This window comes from Euleptes europaea, chromosome 14 (assembly GCF_029931775.1).
Source record: "Euleptes europaea isolate rEulEur1 chromosome 14, rEulEur1.hap1, whole genome shotgun sequence".
NCBI lineage: Eukaryota > Metazoa > Chordata > Lepidosauria > Squamata > Sphaerodactylidae > Euleptes > Euleptes europaea.
Window position 1 is genome coordinate 6,218,990 of NC_079325.1, and position 24,890 is coordinate 6,243,879.

The 24,890-nt window shown below is 50.1% G+C and overlaps 2 protein-coding genes across 3 annotated transcripts; both read left to right on the top strand.

Moving 5' to 3' along the window:
- Window positions 1-8,370: 8,370 nt before the first annotated feature.
- On the top strand, window positions 8,371-18,718 carry LOC130487369 (TLC domain-containing protein 5-like). Its single transcript, XM_056860861.1, has 3 exons — window positions 8,371-8,569; window positions 9,941-10,465; window positions 18,063-18,718. The coding sequence occupies exons 1-3, from the start codon at window positions 8,371-8,373 to the stop codon at window positions 18,716-18,718; spliced, it is 1,380 nt and encodes a 459-aa protein (XP_056716839.1).
- A 1,794-nt stretch (window positions 18,719-20,512) lies between these two features.
- Window positions 20,513-22,609, top strand: LOC130487299 (TLC domain-containing protein 5-like). 2 transcript variants are annotated; one of them, XM_056860783.1, is made up of 3 exons: window positions 20,534-20,732; window positions 22,071-22,143; window positions 22,501-22,609. In XM_056860783.1, the coding sequence occupies exons 1-3, from the start codon at window positions 20,534-20,536 to the stop codon at window positions 22,607-22,609; spliced, it is 381 nt and encodes a 126-aa protein (XP_056716761.1). The 2 variants fall into 2 exon arrangements, with proteins under 2 accessions (XP_056716762.1, XP_056716761.1); XM_056860784.1 differs by having other exon boundaries at window positions 20,513-20,732; window positions 22,071-22,609.
- Window positions 22,610-24,890: the final 2,281 nt, after the last annotated feature.

A 24,890-nucleotide genomic window follows, 5' to 3' on the forward strand; every position in this document is an offset into this window, starting at 1 on the left:
AATTCTGGGAGATCTCTAGGCCCTGCAGAAGGTCCCAGGTTTAACCTGGAGGTTGGCGACCAGAAGAAGAAGAAGAAGAAGAGTTGGTTTTTATATGCAGACTTTCTCTACCACTTAAGGAAGAATCAAACCGGCTTACAATCACCTTCCCTTCCCCTTCTCACAACAGACACCTGTGAGGTAGGTGAGGCTGAGGGAGTGTGACTAGCCCAAGGTCACCCAGCTGGCTTCGTGTGGAGGAGTGGGGAAACCAACCCGGTTCACCAGATTAGCGTCCACCACTCATGTGGAGGAGTGGGAATCAAACCCAATTCTCCAGATTAAAGTCAACCACTCCAAACCACCGCTCTTAATCACTACACCATGCTGGCTCTCTTTAAGACACCTGGTCTACATTAGACACACAAGCCCACCCCACCCCAAGTCACTGTCCTGTCCAAATCCAAAGCAATGGATCCCCAGGCCCCATCTGGAGGCTGGCATCCCAAACTGTAGCAGTATAATTCATTGAGGTCCCTTCCTCCCCAAACCCCACCCTTTCCAAGTTCTGCCCCCAAATCTCCAGGACTTTCCCAATCCAGAGTTGGCAGACCTAATTCCAAGAGAACTCCAGCCCCTACATACACATACCCAGAGCTTGGCAAGCCTATAAATGCAGCATTTGGTCTGGCACTTTTCTGGCAAAGTAAATACAGCGTTGGCCTGTATAAACTGAAAGATCAAAAGAAAGCCTCCTCTCTACCCAAAACAGCATTTTCCAAATCACTGTACATTCTGCACTCAGATGCTCCTTCAACGTAATCCCAAAAGAATCCAGTTTTACTAGCCCAACAACCGACGTACATGGCTGTCATTAGCAGAAATGTGAAGGCCCAACGGTCATAGGCAGACCTGCCCACATGGAGGAAGATGTAAGAGATAGCTGAAGCTTCTCTGGCTTGAAGGAGGCGACCTGGGCTCAGGAGATTAAATTGTTTCCTCTCTGAGGAGAGGAGAGAAGAAGAGAGGACAGGAGAGGAGAGACAAGAAGATTCACTCCCCAGCTGGTCTTTCTGAACACAGACTTGACCTCAGAAGGAGCTTTTGAGGAAGTCACCGGCTGGACCCAGTCACGGAATATTTTGTGGTTTCATAATCATCCCTGTGTCAAGGAATTGGAGCCCTGTCGGTGAGTATTTGGGGGATTGTGCCCTTTTCATATTTCCTTTTGTACATTGTCAGTTAAGTGAAACATTGTAAAGGATGAGAGGTAGGGTTGCTATCTCTAGGCTGGAAAATTCCTGGGGATTTGGGGTTGGAGCCAGGGAAGGGCAGAGTTTGGGCAGGGACCTCAGTGGGATGTAATGCCATGCCATAGAGTCCATCCTCCAAAGTAGCCATTTCTTCCAAGGGAAACGACCTTGGTCATCTGGAGGTCAGTTCTAATTCCAGGAAATATTCAGGCAACATAGGGGGGTTTGCAACCCTAGATGAGAAGGAAAGATAAAGAGAGAAACAAGACTGGGGACATGCCTACGGACCTAGAAAGGACATAGAGTTGTAGGAAGTTCTCTGCTTGCTCACTGGACTGTGGAAAGCAACGTGTGACTCTGAATTGGGCAACATCCAGACCTAAAATCAGAACTGGGTTTATGCATAAATGAAGTAAGCTACAGTAGAAGCCCTCAGACTATGAGAGAGCTCTAAATGCAAAGAAATTACTAAGAATGACTACATTGCCTTAAAGATAAGGCTGTTATTCTATCTGTAGTTTATTACTTAACAGGTGCCTTGAAGATACGCCAAAAGGTGTAAAGTTATACCTAAATGCTCACCTGCATACAGGTGTCCTTTTTGCACTGGAACTGGCCCTGGACTAAATTACCATTTAGGGGTAATGCTTTGGGGACTCTGAAATGTAGGGCCTTAAGGGTGTCTGAATCGAGGCCTGCCTAAAATGGAATATACCCACAGCTCAGCCACCAGTTTTTAAAAGCTCTTTTCTTTAAGGAAGGCTCAAAGATGTTATCCAATTTCACCTTTTTTCAGTAACAAAACCGGGAACATCGGCAACAAAAAATCTTAGGCTTACAACAAAGTCAGCGTTTGAAACAAGAGTGTGTTCATACAGCCCCTAAGAAGGTGATAAGGAGAGAACGAGGGAAAGAGAAAAAATCAGAGGCAGGAGAAAGGTGTGTGTGTGAGAAATTAGTAAAAAAAAAAACAATGAGCAAGTTGCTGAGTGGAGTTCAACACGGCTCTCAAATCTGACGAATTAACATTCAACCAATCTAGCTTGAAACTCCCAGATCCCGGAGCGGACAGGAAGCCAGTGTAGGATTTAAAGATGGACATTATGAGGTCAGAGTGATGCTAGAGATAAAATATTTTTGTGGCAGAGTGCCATTATGTGGATGGCTTGCATGGCCTAACCAAGCACCAAATCTGGAGCAGGTGAATTGTGGATTTATATGGCCTAGGACTGCCAGCTCCAGGTTGGGAAATTCCTGGAGATTTGGGGGTGGAGTTTGGGGAGGGCAGGGTATGGGGAGGGGCCTCAGCCAGATATAATGCGCTAGAGTCCACCACCACCCCCAGGCAGCCATTTTCTCCAGGGAAAAGGAGCCAATGCTCCTTCTAGGATTGCTATTTTCTCCAGGGGGACAGATCTCAGTTGTCTGGAGATGAGTAATAATTTCCAGAAGATCTCTAGGTACCATGGGGGATGGGTTTAAACTATTTGGAGTTGCTCTGGCAGCGGACTGTGCTCAACTCATCTCTGGTGGAGCAGGGCTGGCGTAACCACCAGATCTGCGCTTCAAGAATTCTATGCCTTGTGAATTTTGCCTCTGCACATAAAGTAGGAACCCGATCAACTTCTTGCAGCTTTGATGCTTTCAGGTCTTTGAACATTGATTACATATAAATGTCCTATCCTGTTCAGGGCAGGTGAGCACCAAAATACTGGAGTCTATCCAGGTCTCTGGATGTGTGAAAAACTGAAAATGGGTTCTAATTCTGCACTGTTTCCTAATTCTGTATCGCAGTTTCACTGCATTATTGTTATGTCATCGACTATTTTGACTGCCTTGCACTTATGTTTTCTGATCCACCTTGAGTCTTGGCAAGGAAGACAGCCTGTGGGTTGGATCCAACCCACTTTTCCACTGATGAAGGAAGGAGGACCTATTTGGACCACCCAAAAGGCTACGTGGGGCATCTTGGGACCCGCGTGGACCAAAGTGATGTGGAACAGGGACTGGGGACTGGGGCCAGGTGGAGTGGAAAAGCTGGTTGGAGCCAACCCTGCCAATAAAGTCAGTAAATAAATAAATACAATGCAAACTCTTGCTGTGCACCTGAGTTCTAGCAGTAGAGGTTAAAAAGAGGTGCCACCCAAGCATACCACCATTTTCACCACCCCTGGACACAAACCATACTTTCAGAGCCAAAGAAGCCAGTGCTTCTTCTAGGGTTGGCGACCTCCAGGTGGGGCCTGGAGACTTTTCAGAATTACAACTGATCTCCAGATGATAGTTAAATTGCGGAACTCCCTGCCCCAGGATGTGGTGATGGCTGCCAACTTGGAAGGCTTTAAGAGGGGAATGGACATGTTCATGGAGGAGAGGGGTATTCATGGCTACTAGTAAAAATGGATACTAGTCATGATGCATCCCTATTCTCTCCAGGATCAGAGGAGCATGCCTATTATATGAGGTGCTGGGGAACACAGGCAGGATGGCGCTGCTGCAGTCGTCTTGTTTGTGGGCTTCCTAGAGGCCCCTGGTTGGCCACTGTGTGAACAGACTGCTGGACTTGGTCTGATCCAGCAGGGCTTTTCTTATGTTCTTATGACAGAGATCCATTCCTTTGGAGAAAATGGCTCTCCGGCATTCTACTCTGCTGAGGTCCCTCTCCTACCCCAACCCTGCCCTCCCCAGGCTTCATCCTCAGTTCTACAGGAATTTCCTGAATGGAATTTGGCAACCCTAGCCTTCCTCATTCCCTGAGCACCTTGAAGGACAGCTCAGCAAGCCACACATGACCAACAGAGTTTTCTGAATTCTCATGTCTCATAAGCATTTTGGGAAGCTCTATCAGGCATGTACGGCTTGCCCGACTCCTAGGGTTGCCAACCTCCAGACACTAGCTGGAGATCTCCTGTTATTACAAGTGATCTCCAGCCAATAGAGATCAGTTCACCTGGAGAAAATGGCCGCTTTGGCAATTGGTCTCTATGGCCTTTGAAGTCCCTCCCCTCCCCAAACCCCACCCTCCTCAAGCTCTGCCCCAAAAATCTCCAGGTATTTCCCAACCCGGAACTGGCAACCCTACCTACTCCCCAAATGGTCTGCCTGAGGCCACTGCCTACCCTTCCCGTTTTGTAGAGTCGGCCACACAGCTCCTGACCTGAGCGAGCAGCCAGGGCTGTCCGTGAGTAAGCCCTGCTCAGGGGATCAGCCAATTGGCTGCTTGAGAGGGAAAGGAAGGACCGGATCTAACTCTTCCTAACTCTGCCCCACCCCAAATATGGGTTTTGTGCAACTCCTGGATATCTGTGTGGGACAAGGTTCCTGTAACCCAATCGCAGCGGTTACGTAACCAGACCGTGTTTCTAATTGACTATGGCGTTGTGATCTCATTGTGTCCTGTGAAGATCATTCAGGCAATTAATGGTGTGGTTTTCAAGGGACTGGTCTAATTAATTGATGGCTTGATTGGTGGTGCAGCACCTCACTTGATTTATGATCTTGAGCGGCGAGTTTCTCTTAACAAAGAGAGCTGCAATGGATGAGGCTGGAACCTCAAATGGCTTGAAGAGCTCTGATGACAGGACGGGACTTTCACACCTTCCATCTCATTTGTGTGAGTGTACAGTGCTGTCAAGTCGCAGCTGACTTATGGCAACCCCAGCAAGGGGCTTTCACCGCAAGTGAGAAGCAGAGGTGGTTTGCCACTGCCTTCCTCTGCAGGGTCTTCCTTGGAGGTCTCCCTTCCAAGCTTCTGAGATCTGATGAGATTCATGGAATCACAGAGTTGGAAGGAACCACCAGGGTCATCTAGTCCAACCCCACCTCCACACACAATCTCGGTGGCCACTACTCCATGCCCCATAAGATGGCCAAAAATAGTCCTCCAAGATCCCTGGCCAATCTGACCTGGAGGAAAATTGCTTCCTGACATCAGAGTGGCAATTGGCATTTAACTGGGCATGTAATTGGGCTAAACTATTCTGCCTTCCCTCCCCCATCTTATTTACACATGTACCACACACAAACACATAAGTGTATATCTATCTATCTATCTATCTATCTATCTATCTATCTATCTATCTATCTATCTATCTATCTATCTATCTATCTATCTACCTATGTAGATATATGCATTTATACCCCACTATTCTCCCCAGTGGGGACCCAAAGCAGTTTATGTTGTTCTTCTTGCCTCCATTTTATCCTCACAACAACCCTGTGAGGTAGGTTAGGCTGAATGTGTGTGATTGGCCCAAGGTCACCCAGCGAGCTTCCATGGCAGAGTGAGGATTCGAACCTGGGTCTTCTAGGTTCTAATTGGACATTCTAACCACTACACCATACTGGCTTTCTTCTCCTTTTTCATCTTCTGCCTTTCCCCAGGTTTTGAGAACTGGCATCCAATCCAAATCAAAACTTCTGGGACAGAGCCTTCCCTGGTCAACATCAGACAGACAGGGGAAAGGGTTCCAAATTCATAAGCAGTTAACTACCCCAGGACGTGGGGAATTGTACTCTTTTTCTAGGGTTGCCAACCTCTAAGTAGTAGCTGGAGATCTCCTGCTGTTACAACTGATCCCCAGCTGATAAGAGACCTGTTCACCTGGAGAAAATGGCCACTTTGGCAATTGGGCTCTATGGCATTGAAGCCCCTCCCCTCCCAACCACCACCCTCCTCAGGCTCCACCCCAAAACCTCCCACAGGTGGAGAAGATGGACCTGTCAACCCTATCTTTTTCTGATCATTTATTTAAATTGTATTTTCATAAGCTGTGTGGGTTTTTACCTCGCAAGTGGGGTGAAAACGCTTAGGTAAATAAAGCCAAAATCAGCAGGTGCCAATTAAAGACCAAAAAAAAGTAAGGAAATGAATGAAACAAATGACGGGCGTTCATTCATTCTTTTCTTTTTATCCAGACAAACAAAACACAGGGTTTGGTCAGTTCATTTAGCTTAATTCATTTGGAAAGAAATGCACATCCCTGGCCAGAGTTATGCAAAAGAGTAAGAATTATGGGGGTGGGGGAAGCAAGTATAACTTCTGCAAGTCTTCAACAGCGCTCTGCTTTTAGTTTGGTGAAGCTTTCTGCCAGCAATGAACGAATGGTCTGATCTCTTTGGGAAGAGCAGAATACAAGACGACATGGCTGGTGAGGCAGAGTTTTTCTTGTCTGAGCTCTGCATTCTTTTGCTCAAGGAAGGGTGTTTTTATGAGCGTGATAGGAGTCAGTTTCACAAGGCGAATGACTTCCCAGATTCCAAAGCTGCACACACACACACACACACACACACACACACACACACACACAGACAAACAGACAGAATATAAGGGTTTAACCAGTGAAATTCTGCAGACAGAGATACTGCAAATATCTGTGATTTCCCCCCCCCCCCATCCCAATGCAAACCTAGCATATTTGGTGTTGCAGGAAACACTTCTCTCAAACACTTATTTGCAGTGCAGATCTGAACCATGGTTGTGGTGGTAGAGGAAAATGCCATCAAGTCGCAGCCAACTTATGGCAACCCCATAGGGTTTCCAAGGCAAGAGACGTTCAGAGCGGGTTTGCCATTGCCTGCCTCTGCATTGCAACCCTGGACTTCCTTTATGGTCTCTCATCCAAGTATTAGCCAGGGCTGTCTTCCTTTCCTTTTATTTCAGGCTCATCTGACCAAAGGTCTTGAGCACAACAGAACTGTCTTCCAAGATCTGACAAGACTGGGACAGCCTGGGCCATCCCGGTCAGGGTGATCTGAACCATACTAGGCTCATATATGCAGGGCAATTATTTTATGTGAGGGAAGTATCCAATCAGGCAGTGTTCTGCCCCAGCGTGATGTAATGGTTAAGGGCAGTGGTTTGGAGTGGTGGATTCTAATCTGGAGAACCGGGTTTGATTCCCCACTCCTCCACATGAGCGGCGGAGGCTAATCTGGTGAACCAGGTTGGTTTCCCCACTCCTACACATAAGGCCAGCTGGGTGACCTTGGACTAGTCACAGCTCTCTCAGCCTCACCTACCTCACAGGGCGTCTGCTGTGGGGAGGGGAAGGGGAGTGTAAGCCGGTTTGATTCTCCCTTAAGTGGTAGAGAAAGTCAGCATATAAAAACCTCTTCTTCTTCTTCCTCCTCCTCCTCCTCCCTGCATTCTAAAGGGTCCAATCCAAGGATGTCCATATGCTACAGCATTCTTCTGACATATAGGCTGGCTCTTGGGTAGTCAACCTCCAGGTGGGGCCTGGAGATCTTCTAGAATTACAGCTTATTTCCTACCTATATAGATCAGTTCCCCTGGTGAAAATAGTTTCAGGTGGGGAGCTCTGTTGGTCTGCAGCAGAAGAGCAACTTTCAAGTCCAGAAGCACCGTAAAGACCAACAATTTTTCCAGGGTATAAGCTTTCAAGAGTCAAAGCTCCCTTCGTCAGATACAAGTAGAAATGGAGATCCCTGAGCCCTTATACCCAAGTCAGAAGGTGGGACCGCCATTCCTACTTGCATCTGACAAAGGGAGTTTTGACTCTCGAAAGCTTATTATGAGTGGTAGAGCCTCTGCTTGGCATGCAGAAGGTCCCAAGTTCAATCCCTGGCATCTCCAGTTAAAGGATCAGGTCATAGGTGATGTGAAGGACCTACCTAAGACCTTAGAGAATCGCTGCCAGTCTGAGTAAATAAGGGGTCCCCAACCTTTTGGGGAGGGGCTGTGGCTCAGTGGTAGAGCATCTGCCTGGCATGCAGAAGGTCCCAGGTTCAACCCCCCCCCCAAAAAATCTCCAGTTAAAGGAGCCAGTCAAGTAGGTGATGTGAAAGATCTCTACCTGAGACCCTGGAGAGCTGCTGCCAGTCTGAGTAGACAATACTGACTTCGAGGGTCTGATTCAATAGAAGGCAGCTTCATGTGTTCATGCATATTCTCTGGAAATCTTGCTGGCCTTTCATGTGTTACTGGACTCACATCCTGCAGACAATGGCTGCTTTGGAGAGGGGACTCTATGGCATTATATCCTGCTGAGATCCTTCCCCAGGAACCATCATCCCCCAAATCTTTCAGAATTTCTCAACCTGGAGTGGGCAACCCTAGTCAGCTGTCAGTGATCTGCAACTGGATTAATCCCCCTGTCCTTCCTCTCTCAGTTAAAGGATGATGCTCTTCGTCATTCTCCAAGTGCTCAGCAGCCTCCTGATGTGGCTGTCACTCTACTGTGGCTTTAGGTTTTGGAAGAAACGCCGCACCCCAGAATGGAGCTGCCGGCTGGTGACCCTGGCGCACGGCTTGATCGTCACCTTCCTCTCTGGCTACATTGCTCTGATCGATGGGCCCTGGCCTTTGACTCATGCGGGTACGTAGAGGGAGTTCCATCTTGGGAGGGTACGTAGAAGACACAAAGAATAGACTCACATGCAAAAAATATGGGAGCAGATGACCACCCATTGACTAGGGTTGCCAGCCTCCACGCACTAGCTGGCGATCTCCTTCTATTGCAACTGATCTCCAGCTGACAGAGATCAGTTCACCTGGAGAAAATGGCCGTTTTGGCAATTGGACTTCCTTGTTCAGAAGCAGTGTACCTCTTCCTCACCCCCCTTCCATGGAGGAGGAGAGATGCTCCACCACTGAGCCACAGCCCCTCCCATCTTCCATATTCCCCCATCTTGCTGTTGCTTCACCTGCCCCTCATGCCCACCATTCTGAGTTTCCTCCCCTTGGGAAGGGGAGGGGCCGTGGCTCAGTGGCAGAGCATCTGCTTGGCATGCAGAAGGTCCTTGGTATCTCCAGTTAAGGGACTAGGCAAGTAGGTGGCATGAAAGACCCCTGCCTGAGACCCTGGAGAGCTGCTGCCGGTCTGAGTAGACAGTACTGACCTTGATGGACCAAGGGTCTGATTCAGTATAAGGCAGCTTCATGTGAAACTGGCCTAGGTTGCCCAGCACGGTTCATGTCAGTGTGGGGAATTGAACCCATGTGTCCTGTGTCCTCACCAGGATTTGGTACTTGGCACCCAGCCTCACAGGTCGAATACGAATATGAAAGCCTTTATTGGCATTAAAAGGGAAATCGTACAGTGAAGTTTACAGTAAAATCATAGCATAAGGGCGTGCAGATATCATACGATAAAATTTACAATAAAATTATTTTATAAGAACATGCAAATCCAACTAAATTGGTTACTTGGTTATTCAATCCTGACTTAACCGTGATATGGTGCATAGTAAAAATCTAGTTCTCTAATTACAAGCTGAAGAAACCTTGACACCCAGTCAATAATTGTTGGATTCTGTGTGGTCATATGAAGGCACACCTTAGATTTAGTAGGTAACCATTCCCTATCAGCAAGTAGGTAACCATTCCCTATCAGCAAGTCTATGAGTTCAGATCAGCCCCTATCATAGAGCGACCAATTAAGGAAGATATGGGAAACTGTTTCTATGTCACCCTCCCCGCATGGGCAGACCCTATTCAGATATGGAACTTTATTAAATCTTCCATATAGTAACGCAGATGGTAATACATTTAATCTAGCGAGCATATGTGCTCTTCGCTGTCGGAGTACAGTTAGGCACATGAAATATTGCGCCACAAATTGTTTATATGGCCAAGGCTCCCAACACAGGGGCGAACATCTACTTCTTGCCAATCTTTTAAGCTCCTGCAATTCTGCGTCTATGAATCTATGCTTAAAGCTTCACCGGTCCTTTTCTGCCTTTTCCAGGCCACCCAAATACAACCCTCCAGGTCTACGTTATGTGCCTCAGCCTCGGCTACTTCGTCTTCGACCTGAGCTGGTGCGTTTATTTCGGCGGCGAGGGGGAGCTGATGCTCTCCCACCACATGCTGAGCATCAGCGGCCTGGTGACGGTGCTGCTCCTTGGCCGGTCAGCCACGGAAGTCAACGCCGTCGTCTTTGTGAGCGAGATCACCAACCCGCTGCTGCAGGCCCGCTGGTTCCTGCGGGAGACGGGCTGCTACCCCAGCCTTGCGGGGGACGTGGTGGATTTCCTCTTTGTGGCACTGTTCGTGGTGCTGCGGATCATCGGAGGAGCGTGGATTATGTGCGCGGTGATGGCCTCGGCCCAGACGTCCTGGATGTTGAAGATGGGGGTCCTGGCTATGTACGCCGTGTCCTTGGGATTCATGCTGGACATCAGCCGGTTTGCCAGGAGGAAAGTGATGAAGAAATATTACACTTGGAAAATGGGGGGAGAGCTTCTGAAAGGCAATGGACATTTGCCCTCATGTTAACTTGACTTCAAGGGCGCCATGGTGCCCAGCCTAGCAATCGTCGCATGAAATCCTTGGCCCTCTCAGGGATTAGCCATCTCTAGAAACATGGTTTGGAGGTGCCGTTTTAACTCCAGGTGGGTTTTCTCCTTGGAGGAGAGTCGAAAGGGGCTAAAGAGAAACTTAGCATCAGAGAAAAGGGTTGGATGTGAAGTCAGTTTGCCTGTTGGGCCAACAGATGAGCAAATCCCCAAAGTCATACTGGCCCACTAACTTGAACGCATGAAGCTGCCTTTTACTGAATCAGACCCTTGGGCCATCAAAGGCAGTGGCTCTCCAGGGTCTCAGGTAAAGGTCTTTCACCTCACCTACTTGCCTAGTCCCTTTAACTGGAGATGCCGGGGATTGAACCTGGGACCTTCTGCATGCCAAGCAGATGCTCTGCCACTGAGCCACAGCCCCTCCCCTAAACTTCCAGGAAGGGTCACAGGGAAAGGCCAGAATGAGGGCTGGTTTGGGGTTGTCCATTCTGGTGCCAAGGAGGACACTGGGTACAGAAGGTCGCCGCAGCCAATTCCTGGAGCAGGGAAGAGATTCTGTTTCATTGTCTGAGCAAAAACGTGAAGCCAGGCTGCTGGGATTAATATCTGGTCTGAGTGATGCAGAGGCCTTTTAGTGTTTGCTCCCCTCTGGGCCTGATGCTGACCAACTCTGTCCCTGAGAAGGGTGCAATCCCCCATCGCTCTTTAGGCGAGCGCCTGACCCTAGACCACATGGTTACAGATTCAAGCCCTCTATGTCTTGACAGGAGCCCTGTGGGCCAGTTACAAAGGACCTGTGCACAGAAGTAGAGCCGACTCAGGCAAAGCTGGATGAGGAGAAAAGGACTCCAGATGGCAAATATGTCATCCAGACCTGAGGGCTTCCTCAAGGGTATCTTCTGGCTAGCTGGAACGCTCCAGGAGGCTTCTCAAAGTCTGAGGAAGCTTAGAAATGCAGGACAGCTCAAGAGGATCGTTGGAGTTTGGGGATGAAGGTCCTCATCTCCCCCAAGTCAACAGAGAGCACTCAAAGATGGCCATTGCCTCCGCCACTGATGACGTTTGCAAACCAATGAACCCAGTATGGACACCCCAGGCTGGAGAGCCTGATCTCCAGTGATCTCCCAGGTCTGCAACCAAGATCTCCCAAGGGGTTTTGCCAGAAATCAAAGCGGGGGACAATCATGCCTACTGTCTACCCTGGAACTGTATGTAAATTGGTCCTTGGCCTCATTTCAACTTGAAGACAGAGAATTGCTGTCACTGCACCTGTTGTGTATTGCTTTACCATCGGTAAGGTGTGTCGCACGAGAGGTCTCCATCATCTGTACCCTAATGTTACCTCAGCCAGTATTATGGCCCAAAGATGGAAGGCGAGGGGCTGGAAAAGAAATGACTTGCCAAAGGTGGCCAAGAGAGTCTGTGGCAGAGGCAAGAATGGAACTTGGCTCTCAGCTACTACACCCATCCCTTCACTATACAATGACCCTGTGCCTTTTGATCATTTGTGTTTGTGTGTGTTCTATTTATTTATTTAGACAAACCCCTTCCTCCTTTCCAACTTTCTTTGTTTCACAGAGCTTGGAGCAAGCGTCAACAGTTTATTTTTATTTATTTTTTTAATTTTCAAAACGTGCAATAAAATGTTCTTGACGCTCATCCAAAAAGAAACCCCACTCTTCGCAGCCTTTTCGGGGCTTACCTAAGCAACTGTGGAAGGAATAGCTCTAAAAATGGAAATAGTTGATCAAGCCCCCCAATTCAGACTGGGTTCATGGAGTGAGAGGAGGGACCGTGGGGTTCAACCTCTGCCCCCCTTTGCTGGGTGCAGTTTCACCATCTTGAGGTGGGGTTGCCAACTGTGGGTTAGGAAATTCCTGGAGATTTGGGGGTGGAGCCTGGAGATGGACCTCAGCTAGGTATCATGCCATAAAGTCCACCCTCCAAAGCAGCCATTTTCTTCAGGGGATCTCATGAACATATGAAGCTGCCTTATACTGAATCAGACCCTCGGTCCATCAAAATCAGTATTGTCTACTCAGACGGGCAGCAGCTCTCCAGGATCTCAGGCAGAGGTCTTTAACATCACCTACTTGCCTAGTCCCTTAAACTGGAGATGCCGGGGATTGAACCTGGGACCTTCTGCATGCCAAGCAGATGCTCTACCACTGAGCCATGGCCCCTCCCTTCATCTCTGTAGTCTCGGTTGTAATTGTGGGAGGTCTCCAGGCCCTACCTGGAAGATGGCAACCCTACCCCCTGGGCTGGTGACAGTGGCTGGGTCCAAGCTAAGCTGGATTTGGCTAGCAGTTGGGCAAGCCCCAGAGGGCATGCCCGTCACCTCCTGCAGCTCTGATGACTGGCAGCATCAGTCCTGTGGCATCAGTCCTGTGGCACCCTCCTCAATGCCCCACTCCAAGCTGTCAGTGGAGTGGTGCAGGCACAGAATGGGCTCGGGTTGCCTACTCTGGGTTGAGAAATTCCTTGGGATTTGGAGGTGGAGCCCACAGAGGGCCGAGTTTAGGGAGGGACTTCAAGGGGCTGTAATACCATACAGTCCACCCTCCAAAGCCACTGTTTTCTCCAGGGGGAATCCCAGAAGATATGTAGGCCCCACCTGGAGGTTGGCAACCCCAGCAATGAGCCTGGCTCTCCACATGAAGCTGTCTTATACCGAATCAGACCCTTGGTCCATCAAAGTCAGTATTGTCTACTCAGACTGGCAACAGCTCTCAGGCGGAGGTCTTTCCCATCACCTACTTGCCTAGTCCCTTTAACTGGAGATGCGGGGATTGAACCTGGGACCTTTTGGTGCTGAGTTGTTTTCTGTTGCCCCAGAAGGTCGGACCAGAACCAATGGGGTTGAAATTAAATCAAAAGAGTTTACATCTAGACATCAGTAAGAATTTTCTAACAGTTAGAGCAGTTCCTCAGTGGAACAGGCTTCCTCGGGAGGTGGTAGGCTCTCCTTCCCTAGCAGTTTTTAAGCAGATGGCCATCCGTCAGCAATGCTGATTCTATGACCTTAAGCAGTTCATGAGAGGGAGGATATCTTGGCCATCTCCTGGGCATGGAGTAGGGGTCACTGGGGGTGTGGGGGGGAGGTAGATGTGAATTTCCTGCATTGTGCAGGAGGTTGGACTAGATGACCCTGGTGGTCCCTTCCAACTGAATGATTCTATGACTCTATGATTCTACCACTGAGCTACAGCCCCTCCCTCTCCCAACCTATTGGTCATCAAACCAGGGACTCCAATGGGCCATACATCAAAGGAGAGAGCCTGAAAGGAATGACAGAGAGGGACGACTGGAATGCAGTCATTTGGGAGGAACCAAGGCATCCGCCACGCCTCTGAGCATCTCCCGGTTCAGGAAGGCTTCTTGGAGGGCGTGGTGCCATTTGTTTCCCAGTCAGGAAGTGCCTGACTCACCTTCAGACAGCACGTGGTGGTAGTTCAAGCTCACGAGCGCTCTGATTTCATGCGTCTGCAAAACCACAGGCTTCTCGCAGACATTCCCGCAGAGTGATCTCAGAGCGCGCAATCCGGCAAACCACAACTCTGCCCTTTAGACGTTGTGCAAGCCCCCGAGTTGCAACTGGGAGTTGTGCGGCCCTGTGCAGGCATCGGAACGATGAGGCTGCCTTTTGCACTCATAGAATCATAGAGTTGGAAGGGTCCACCAGGGTCATCTAGTCCAACCCCCTGCACAATGCAGGAAACTCACAACTGCCTCCAACACACACCCCCAGCGACCCCCCCACTCCATGCCCAGAAAATGGCCAAGATTCCCTCCCTCTCATGAGCTGCCTAAGGTCATAGAATCTGCATTGCTGACAGATGGCCATCGAGCCTCTGCTTAAAAACCTCCAGGAAAGGAGAGCTCACCACCTCCCAAGGAAGCCTGTTCCACTGAGGAACCGCTCTAAATTCTTCCTAATGTCTAGACGGAAACTCTTTTGATTTAATTTCAACCCGTTGGTTCTGGTCCGACCTTCTGGGGCAACAGAAGACAACTTGGCGAACATCATCAGAACATCAGCATCCTAGCTTAGTATTGCCTAGTTAAGCTGTCAGTGGCTTTCTGGAGACTCGGGTAAAGAAAGGTTTTCCTTGACAGCTGCTAAGGGAGATGGCAGAGTTTACACTCTGGACCTTAGAACATAAGAGCATGAGAAAGGCCATGCTGGATCAGACCAAGGTCCATCAAGTCCAGCAGTCTGTTCACACAGTGGCCAACCAGGTGCTTCTAGGAAGCCCACAAACAAGACGACTGCAGTAGCATTATCCTGCTTGTGTTCCACAGCACAATATAATAGGCATGCTCCTCTGATAATGGAGAGAATACGTACGCATCATGACTAGTATCCATTTTGACTAGTAGCCATGGATAGCCCTCTCCTCCATGAACATGTCCACTCCCCTCTTAAAGCCTTCCAAGCTGGCAGCCATCACCACACCCTGGGGCAGGGAGTTCCACAATTTAAGTGTGTGTTCTGCATATGCCCTGCCATTATGCCATAGTCCTTTAAGGCTGCTACCCTCTGACCTGTGTGTGTGTTATGTGCCATCAAGTCGCTTCCAATTTAAGGCAACCCTATGAATTAAAGATTCCCAAAAGTCCTATCATTAACAGCCTCGCTGAGGTCTTGCAAACTGAAGGCCGTGGCTTCCTTAGAGTCAATCCATCTCATGGTGGGTCTTCCTCCTTTTCTACTAGCTTAAACTTTTCCTGGTATTATTGTCTTTTCCAGTGAATCTTGTCTCAATGACCTGAAGGATAGTGTATATTATTAGACTGTCTGTTAAACCCACGGTTTCTACTTCCATCTTTTGCAACATTTAGTATGCTCCTTGATCTATTTTTGTTAACCTTTTTGGTTCTAATTTTGTTACTCATAATTGACTTATGAAATGCGTATATGATATCTTTCTGGGCAATTTAAAAAAGTCACCCTTAAGGCATTTCATTAAGCAACGCATTGTTTAAGCCTCTTGTGGATTATTACTAAACAGTATTAATTTTATCTGCCTCTATGTTAGGGGATTTGCATATTTCATTTTTCAGACAATGGCTCATTGTTATCATCAAGAAAGTAAACCACAAGAAAGATTCTCCCCTTCAAGCTGACTTCCCTGTTAAGGGCAAGAAACATGAAAGTCTTTAATGTCAACGTAACCCCATCTGATTTCCTAACCACCGTTACGAGAGCAGGAATGCACCATGGAATTGCCTTGAGCTATGAGAAAGATAGGGTATAAATATTTAGATAGATGATAGATGATAGGGAGGGGCTGCGGGGACTAAAGCAACTGCCCTATGAGGAGCGGTTGAAACGCTTAGGGCAGTTTAGCTTAGAAAGAAGGCGGTTAAGAGGAGATATGTTAGAGGTCTATAAAATTATGCATGGTATGGAGAGAGCCCCGTGGCGCAGAGTGGTAAGCTGCAATACTGCAGTCAAAAGCTCTGCTCACGACCTGAGTTCGATCCCAATGGAAGTCGGTTTCAGGTAGCCGGCTCAAGGTTGACTCATCCTTCCCAGGTTGGCCAAATGAGTACCCAGCTTGCTGGGGGTAAAGGGAAGATGACTGGGGAAGGCACTGGCAAACCACCCCGTAAACAGTCTGCCTAGTAAACGTGACCTGGTGCTTGCACAGGGGACCTTTACAATTTTTATGGAGAGAGTGTACAGGGAGAAGCTTTTCCCCCTCTCTCATAATACCAGAATGTGGGGTCATTTGCTGAAGCTGGTGGGTGAGAGATTCAAAACAGATAAAAGGAAGTATTTCTTCACACACAACGCATAGTTAAATTGTGGAACTCCCTGCCCCAGGATGTGGTGATGGCTGCCAACTTGGAAGGCCTTAAGAGGGGAGTGGACATGTTCGTGGAGGAAAGGGGTATTCATGGCTACTAGTCAAAATTCATACCTGTTCTCTCCAGGATCAGAGGAGCATGCCCATTATATGAAGTGCTTTGGAAACCAGGCAGGATGGTGCTGCTGCAGTCATCTTGTTTGGGGGCTTCCTAGAGGAGACTGTTTGGCCACAGACTGCTGGACTTGATGGGCCTTGGTCTGATCCAGCATGGCTTTTCTTATGTTCTTATGGAGGATGAGGCTATCCATGGCCAATAGTCAAAAAGTGATACTAGTCATGATGCATAGCTATTCCCTCCAGGATTAGAGGAGCATGCCTGTTATATTGGGTGCTATGGAACACAGGCAGGATAATACAACAACATCAACAATAATAGTAATTTATTGTTATAGTCAAAGACCAGAACAGGCAGGAGAATGCTGCTGCAGCCGCCTTGCTTGTGGGCTTCCTGGAGGCACCCGCTTGGCCGCTGTGTGAACAGACTGCTGGGCTTGATGGGCCTGGGCCTGATCCCGCAGGGCCTTTCTTACGCTCTTATAATTCACAGTGGGTAGCCGTGTTAGTCTGTCTGCAGTAGTAGAAAAGAGCAAGAGTCCAGTAGCACCTTAAAGACTAACAAAAATATTTTCTGGCAGGGTATGAGCTTTCGTGAGCCACAGCTCACGAAAGCTCATACTATAATGCCTATAATCTTCATTGTTATTGGAAATGTATGCTTTTATACTCAGTCTGCATACTCACACTTATAAAGATGCTAAGCCCGGGGTATAAGGGTTAGCATCTAGCACAATACCATATTCTGCACACATATATAAATGCAATACCCCGTGTATAAGGGGTCAAGTAGTATTCTTTGGTTCCTATTCACTTCTGTGTGATCACTGAGTTAGCATGAACTGGCATCCGCTACGAATCAGGTGCCGGTGAGATCATCCTTGCAGGCCTGGTACAGCTAGCCACCCTAATGAGGCCCAAGGCAGCGATTTAGGGGCGTCAGAGGAGAACGGCAAGTCTCGTTTCTCCATTACAGATCATGTAGCCACCTAAATCCACGCCTCAAAACCACACTGATAGGATATGCTAATCCCAAATGTATCCATTATCGGGTCTTTGTGTCTCTACGCCCTATATTACCGTACGTATTTGTAACACCCCTGAGCAGAAGTTATAAACGTTGTTGCGATCCCGGTGTGTGAATCGTCCTGCGCATTTGGGGCAGTTCTCACCCGGTGTGTCTATCGGGCCTCATAAACAGACTGCTTTGAAACCTCAACCTCCCACTGTGTTATTGTCGTCGGGAATGGATGCAATAACCGAGGCGTCTCAAAACCCTGCCAGGAAATATTTGGGTTAGGCTTGAAGGGGCTGCTGGGCTCGGAGCTCTTTCCTGTGACGCTCTTCTGGTCGCCGTCGGCAGATCCCTGGAAAGCAGCGCCGCCTCGGGCCGGCCTTCTCCTCCCTGCAGGCCCGCCGGCGCTCTCCTTCCTTCCTTCCTTCCTTCCTCCCCCCCCCCTCCGTCCCTCGTCCCTCCCTCCGTCCCTCCGTCCCTCCCCTCGCCCCACCGCGGGGGCCGCTTCCGCGCCAGAAGGACGCGCGGCCGGCCCGCCCGCCCGCCCGCCCGCCCGCCTGCCCGCCTGCGCGCCCTCCTCGGCGCGCCCTGCCTCCACCCGCGATCCGGCTTCCCGGCCGATAGGTGACCCTACGCCGGCCTCTCCTCTCCGCCGGCCCGCCATCGGCCTCCGCCCGGCGCTCGGGGGTCCTGGGAGCCGAGAGAGACGCCGGGCTTGCCGGGGGCGGCGGCGAGGCGGGGACCGGCCGCCGCCAGGCCTGGCCTGCCTTGGCGCGGCGGCCCCGGCGCCACCTCTCCAAAAGGGTCCCTCTCCAACCTCTCCAAAAGGGTCCCTCTCCAACCTCTCCAAAAGGGTCCCTCTCCAACCTCTCCAAAAGGGTCCCTCTCCAACCTCTCCAAAAGGGTACCTCTCCAAAGAGCGCGCCGAGCGCACGCCGAGGCCGGGGCGCGGCGGGGCTCTGCGAGGCGGGCCCTGGGGGGGGGGGTCCGCCCGGGGGCCGAGGCCTTTGGCGAGGAACGGCGGGGGCCCCGGGCATCCCGGGCTGGCCAGCGAGGCCCCCGGCGGGGGTCCCCCCCCCCACGACGGGTTTCTCTCCAGCTCCGGGGGTCGGTCGTGGAAAGGCAAGGCGTGCGGCGGCGGCGGCGGCGGCGCTGAGCATGGGCAGAGCGCCCGCCCCTTGCCAAGGCCGCCGCGCCGGAGGGAAGGGAGCGGGGTTTCGGGGCGGAGGGTGAGGCTTCCAGGCCAGTCGTCAAAAGCTGATACTAGTCGTGATGCATAGCTGCTCCCTCCAGGATCAGAGGAGCAGGCCTGTTGTATTGGGTGCTGTGGGACACAGGCAGGAGAATACAACAACATCAACAATAATTAGTAATTTATTGTTATAGTCAAAGACCAGCGCAGGCAGGATGGTGCTGCTGCAGCCGCCTTGCTTGTGGGCGTCCTGGAGGCACCCGCTTGGCCGCTGTGTGAACAGACTGCTGGGCTTGATGGGCCTGGGCCTGATCCCGCAGGGCCTTTCTTACGCTCTTATAGTTCCCAGTGGGTCGCCGTGTTAGTCTGTCTGCAGTAGTAGAAAAGAGCAAGAGTCCAGTAGCACCTGAAAGACTAACAAAAATATTTTCTGGCAGGGTAGGAGCTCTCTCTCCGGGAGAGAGGGCTGCAAACGGATGGAGGGGGTAGACAAAAATGGAGGGGTTCTGCCTCCCCTAAACTGATCTGAAAGTAGATTCCGATCAGTTTTCTTAGGATCAGGGTCCTTAGGAAACTGATTTGCAGTAGATTCCTGATGAAACTGATTTGCAGTAGATTCAGGACCAATCAAAAGAAGTCCAGCTTGGCACAACAGGTCCTTCACCTGTGGAATTCACTGCCACTGGATGTGATGATGGATGTTGGCTTAGATGGTTTTCAGAGGGGGTTGGGGACAGATTTACGGAGACTTGTTGCTTAGGGTTGCCAACTTCCAGGTGGTGGCTGGAGATCTGAGATTACAACTGAAGAAGAGTTGGTTTTTATACGCCGACTTTCTCTACCACTTAAGGAAGAATCAAAGCTGCTTACAACCACCTTCCCTTCCCCACAACAGACACCCTGTGAGGCAGGTGGGGCTGAGAGAGCACTAGGAGGATTGGACCCTTTAGAATGCAGGGAAGAAGAAGAGTTGGTTTTAGTATGCCAACTTTCTCTACCACTTAAGGGAGAATCAAACCAGCTTACACTCCCCTTCCCCTCCCCACAGCAGACACCCTGTGAGGTAGGTGAGGCTGAGAGATCTGTGACTAGCCCAAGGTCACCCAGCTGGCCTTATGTGTAGGAGTGGGGAAAACAACCGGGTTCTCCAGATTAGCATCCACCGCTCATGTGGCGGAGTGGGGGAATCAATCACCATTCTCCAGATTAGAGTCCACCGCTCTTAACCACTGCACCCCACTGGCTCTCCAGGCAACAGTGATCAGTTCACCTGGAGAAAAAGGCCGCTCTGGAAGGTAGACTCTATGGCATTATACTCCATTGATGCCCCTCCCCTTCCCAAACACCGTCCTCTCCAGGCGGCACCCCCAAATCGCCAGGCATTTCCCAGCCCAGAGCTGGCAACCTTATTTATGGCTGGCTGGTGGGGACCTTTGGGTTCAGAGGCAGGATGCCTCAGGTTGCCAGACTCTGGGGAGCAAATCCGGCCATATTTACCCAGAATTAAGTCTTTATTCAGCAGGGCTTATTCCCAGGTATGTGAGCATAGGATGGCAGGCCAAGGAACGCTGCAAAACATCCAGTTTTTCTGGGTCGCAATATTGGAGCGATGCTCGCTGAGCACAGGCAACACAGGTTAAAACCTACCCTCCTTCTCAGGATCTCAGGAGAGCATTCGTTTCGTAGGTGGTTCTCCCTCTGTTTTATCCTCCACACTCCCATTTTATTCTCACAACAGCCCCGTGAGGTAGGTTAGGCTGAGGGAGGGTGGCTGGCCCAAGGCGACATGGCAGAGTGAGGATTTGAACCCAGGTCTCCCCCCTTCCCGGTCCTAGTCGAACACCTGGCCGCTCCTACACGAGTCATGCAAGCAGTCCTGACGTCCCCTCTGTCCCGTTACAGAATGGTGGCTTCCATGTTCCTCCGGGTGGCCTTCAGCCTGGTTGGTTGGTTGTTCCTCTACGCCTGGTCTTGCTATCGCTACAAGGACCGCACCTATGAGTGGAGCTGCCGATTGGTCACTCTGACCCACGGAGTCCTGGCCACTTGCCTCTGTGGCTACATTGGCTTCATCGATGGCCCGTGGCCAATGTCTTATCCAGGTAGGTCCTAATTGTTCTACCCTGGATGGAATGTTGGTTCAGAGGTGACCAAAAACGTCAACTTGGCGGTAGTAAAACAGGCCTGAGTATTAGGAAAAAACCAATATTGCAGTGTCCTCGTACGCCTCTGTGGTGTGGCCATGTGCAGAATATTGTGTATCGCTGGGGTCAGCCCATCTCAAAAAGGATACAGTAGAACAGGGGTTCATTTGAAATGCGGTGTTGGAGGAGAGTTTTATGTCAGGGAGGGACTGTGGCTCAGAGCATCTGCTTGGCATGCAGAAGGCCCCAGGTTCAATCCCCAGCATCTCCAGTTAAAGGGCAAGTAGGTGATGTGAAAGACCTTTGCCTGAGACCCTGGAGAGCTGCTCCTGGTCTGAGTAGACAATACTGACTTTGATGTCTGGGTAGGGCAATGTTCCTGTAAATATTTTATGTTTGGTCAAAGGACCGTAATAAACAATTTACTGACTTTGATGGCCCAAGGGTCTGATTCAGTATAAGACAGCTTCAGGGGTTCATGTGTATGGATACCATGAACCGCCAAAAAAACCCCAAGCAAATAAGTGGGTTCTGCATCAAATCAAGCCTGAACTCTGTCTTGAAGCTAAAATGATTAAACTGAGGCTATTGTGTTTTGGTCACTTTATGACAAGACAAGACTCCCTGGAAAAGACAATAATGCTAGGAAAAGTAGGAGGCAGCAGGAAAAAAGGAAGACACAGCATGTAGATTGACTCTATAAAGGAAGCCACGGCCTTCAGTCTGCAAGGTCTGAGCAAGGCTGTTAAGGACATTTTGAAGGACATCAATTCATACAGTCGCCATAAGTCGGAAGCGACTTGATGGCACTAAACACGCACATGGAGCAGGGGTCCCTAATGTGGTTCCTGTGGGCACCATGGTACCTACCAACACCTTCCCTGGCGCCTACTAAGAGTTTTAAGAAAGGGGATGGGGTCAGCTGGGGCTTCTCTTGAGAAGAGCTTCTGACTGGCCATTCAAGACCTGATTGGCTGGCACCTACTAAGAGTTTTAAGAAAGTGGGTGGAGTCAGGTGGGACTTCTGTCAAGCAGGGCTTCTGATTGGCCATTCGAGACCTGATTGGCTGGTGCCTACTAAGAGTTTTAAGAAAGTGGGTGGAGTCAGGTAGGGCTTCTGTCGAGCCGGGCTTCTGATTGGCCATTCAAGACCCGATTGGCTGTGCTGATTAAAATAATGTTGTTTTGGCAGCAGCTGTCACCACGCAGTAGGTTTTATTTTGTGGTTGCGCCCTCCACCCTGTTTCAATACAAAAGCTGCCCAGGTGCCCCCTTCACTTCCATTTTTCCTTTCAGGATCGCCAAACACCACTCTCCAGATCCACGCATTGTGTATGAGCTTGGGCTACTTTTTGTTCGACTTGGGCTGGTGCGTCTACTTCCAGGCTGAAGGGGTGCTGATGCTTGCCCATCACACGGTGAGCATCTTAGGGATCAGCGTGTCCCTCGTTCTGGGCGAGTCGGGGCCTGAAGTCAACGCGGTCATCTTTGGCAGCGAGATCACCAACCCGTTCCTGCAGGCCCGGTGGTTTTTGCGGGAGAAGGGGCTCTACCACAGCTTCACGGGGGACGTGGTGGACTTCTTCTTCGTGGTGCTCTTCACAGGGGTGCGCATCGGGGTCGGGGCCTGGCTCATGTACTGCGTGTTGATGTCACCCAAGCCGAAGTGGTTCATCAAGGTCGGGGGCGTGATCATGTACTCCGTTTCTTGGGTCTTCATGGTCAGCATCTGCCGGTTTGCCCGGCGGAAAAGCATAAAGAAGTACCAGGCCTGGAGGAGCCGGTTCAGCCAAGAGATGAATTCGACCGCCAACGGGCACCTGAAGAGCCATTGACCCCACTCCGCAGGTCGCATCTATGTCTGTGATGTGGCAGTCAAAAGTGTCCGGGGACCTGGTCCGCGGGACTATTTTTGGGAGGTGAGCCGCAATGGAGCAAAGATACAACACAGTTTAGTGGGTAGACTTTCGGATTAGGATGGGGGAGTCCCGGGTTTGAATCCCCGTCTGGCTCACCGAGTAACCTTGGGTCAGGCACTTTCTTTCAGCCAAGCTTACCTCACAGGGTTGTTGTGAGGATAAAATGGGATCACTTCCACGTTTGCTGCCCTGAGCTTCCTAGAGGAACAGTGGTGTGCAAATGTGGGAAGTGTCACAACGGAAACCGGCGGGGCGGGTTTTATCTCTGGTATAACGCCACCGATGTTAGTGAATTTACACTATAAAAAACTTTCCTGTGCATTGGAAGGTACTGGGATGGTACACATGGTACAAACAATGCGCAAAGGGCTAGCTGGCGCAGTTGAATCGGTTGCTCTCAGGGGGAGCGCGTGGGATAAATGCCCCTAGCCGCTAACTCCTCCAACACTGCCATAACCTCAAGAGGAGTTTAAATCGCAGTCGGTACATCCCAGCCTTTGTGGCACTGCACATTCCGTACGCCTGGTGCGTCCCCTGTATTTATTTTATTAATTTATTCCGAGAATGCGTATGCTGCCTCTCCAGAACTTTCTGACATCAGAGTTTATTGTCCCTTGGAACCAGAAGGATTGGGCGGAGATCAGGATTCCTGTCTCTGCCGCTAACGTTGCTGGGCCACCCAAAGCCCCATCTGGTCCAGCGTCTTGCTTCCGACAGTGGCCCAGCCGTCTGCTTCTAGGAAGCTCCCAAACAAGGCGTGAAGAGTAGGATCTTCCCGCTTTGTTAATGCCCCGCATCTTCCGGTGTTCAGAGGTATGATGCCTCTGAACCGGAAAGCTACATGCCATTCACGACTAAGAATCGTCTAGCTGCTCCGGAGACAGGCCTCAGTTTCCCCAGTGTTAAAATGGAGGGGGGGGGTTGAAGGCCTCTCCCTACCATGCACAGCCATTGTTCAGCTCTCAATAGAAATGGTGCTTTAGAATAGGTTCCAGAGTAATTCCAGCAGTAAACTGCCAGTTTAAATATCATATATATTTATATTTGTCCTTGTAAATATAATGTCAGCACCATTAGGATGCAAATATGGTTCTTACCCTCTGGTTGCTTTTTATTTTTGTATTTAGCCTGCTGTCTTTTGGATGTTAGCAACCAGCGGACAAAATCAGTGTTAGCGCATCCTTAGGGAAAAGACGGGGGTTTGGGGGGTTTCTGCCCCCCGGTCCCTATCCGATCCTTAGATGCCCCCCTGATGTTCCACCAGAACAGCGGGGTGAGACTTTATGCATTCCATTTCTGGCCCTTGGGGGCCGCAGGGTCCATCTGTTGGTGTTGTGAACAGAAACTGCCTCAAAACCCTGTCGGCCAGGGTTGAAACACAGCCAAAGCTTGGCTATGACCTTACTTTATAGCAACTGTGGACCGAGAGCTTGTGTTGGCTCTAGCAGTTAGTACTGCCAGATGCCGCTAGCGCTGTAGACCGTTGCAAAGGGAAGGTGGTTCTGGATCCCCTATCTTGTTCCACAGCGGTAGGGTAGCTCCCTATGCCTCTTCCCCACCACGCTATGGCACATGTCGTCGAAGGATGGATCGGGTCACTCTGGCTGAGGGTGGCAGTTCTCGTTTGAAAATGAAAAGAGCAAGGTTCTAGCCCCTCTTGTGATGGGCGTAGCCTGTCCTCCAATACTGTTGTGAAGGCAAATCAGAGAAGTTGGGGGAGGGAATCTGCCGCAAGCTAGACGCCGGGCTTTCCTACGTTTTCGCTTTGGCGTGAGCTGTTTTTCCTCGTCCAGAGGTAGACCTTCTTCACTCGGCCGTGACTATCACTCTCTGCCCTTCTCCACCATTCTTCTCCCCAAAATTCCAAACTCCACCAAAAAAATGATAATAATAAAAGGGAAACAGAATACTGCACACGGCTTCCATATGTGGATTTTGCAACTCTGGGTAGGGCTGCTTGCTCCATTATCGTCTCTGCATATGTTAGTGTGTCACGCTCCCATTCTTTTCTGTTCGATGTGCACATTTTAACAGGAAATAGGTTTAGAGGGTAGCCATATTGGTCTGCAGTAGAAGAGCTAGATATGAGTCCGGCAGCACCTTAGAGACCAGCAAGATTTGGGGGGGGGGTTTAAGTGTGGTGTAGTGGTTTGGAGCAATGGACTCTAATCTGAAGAACCAGGTTTGATTCCCCACT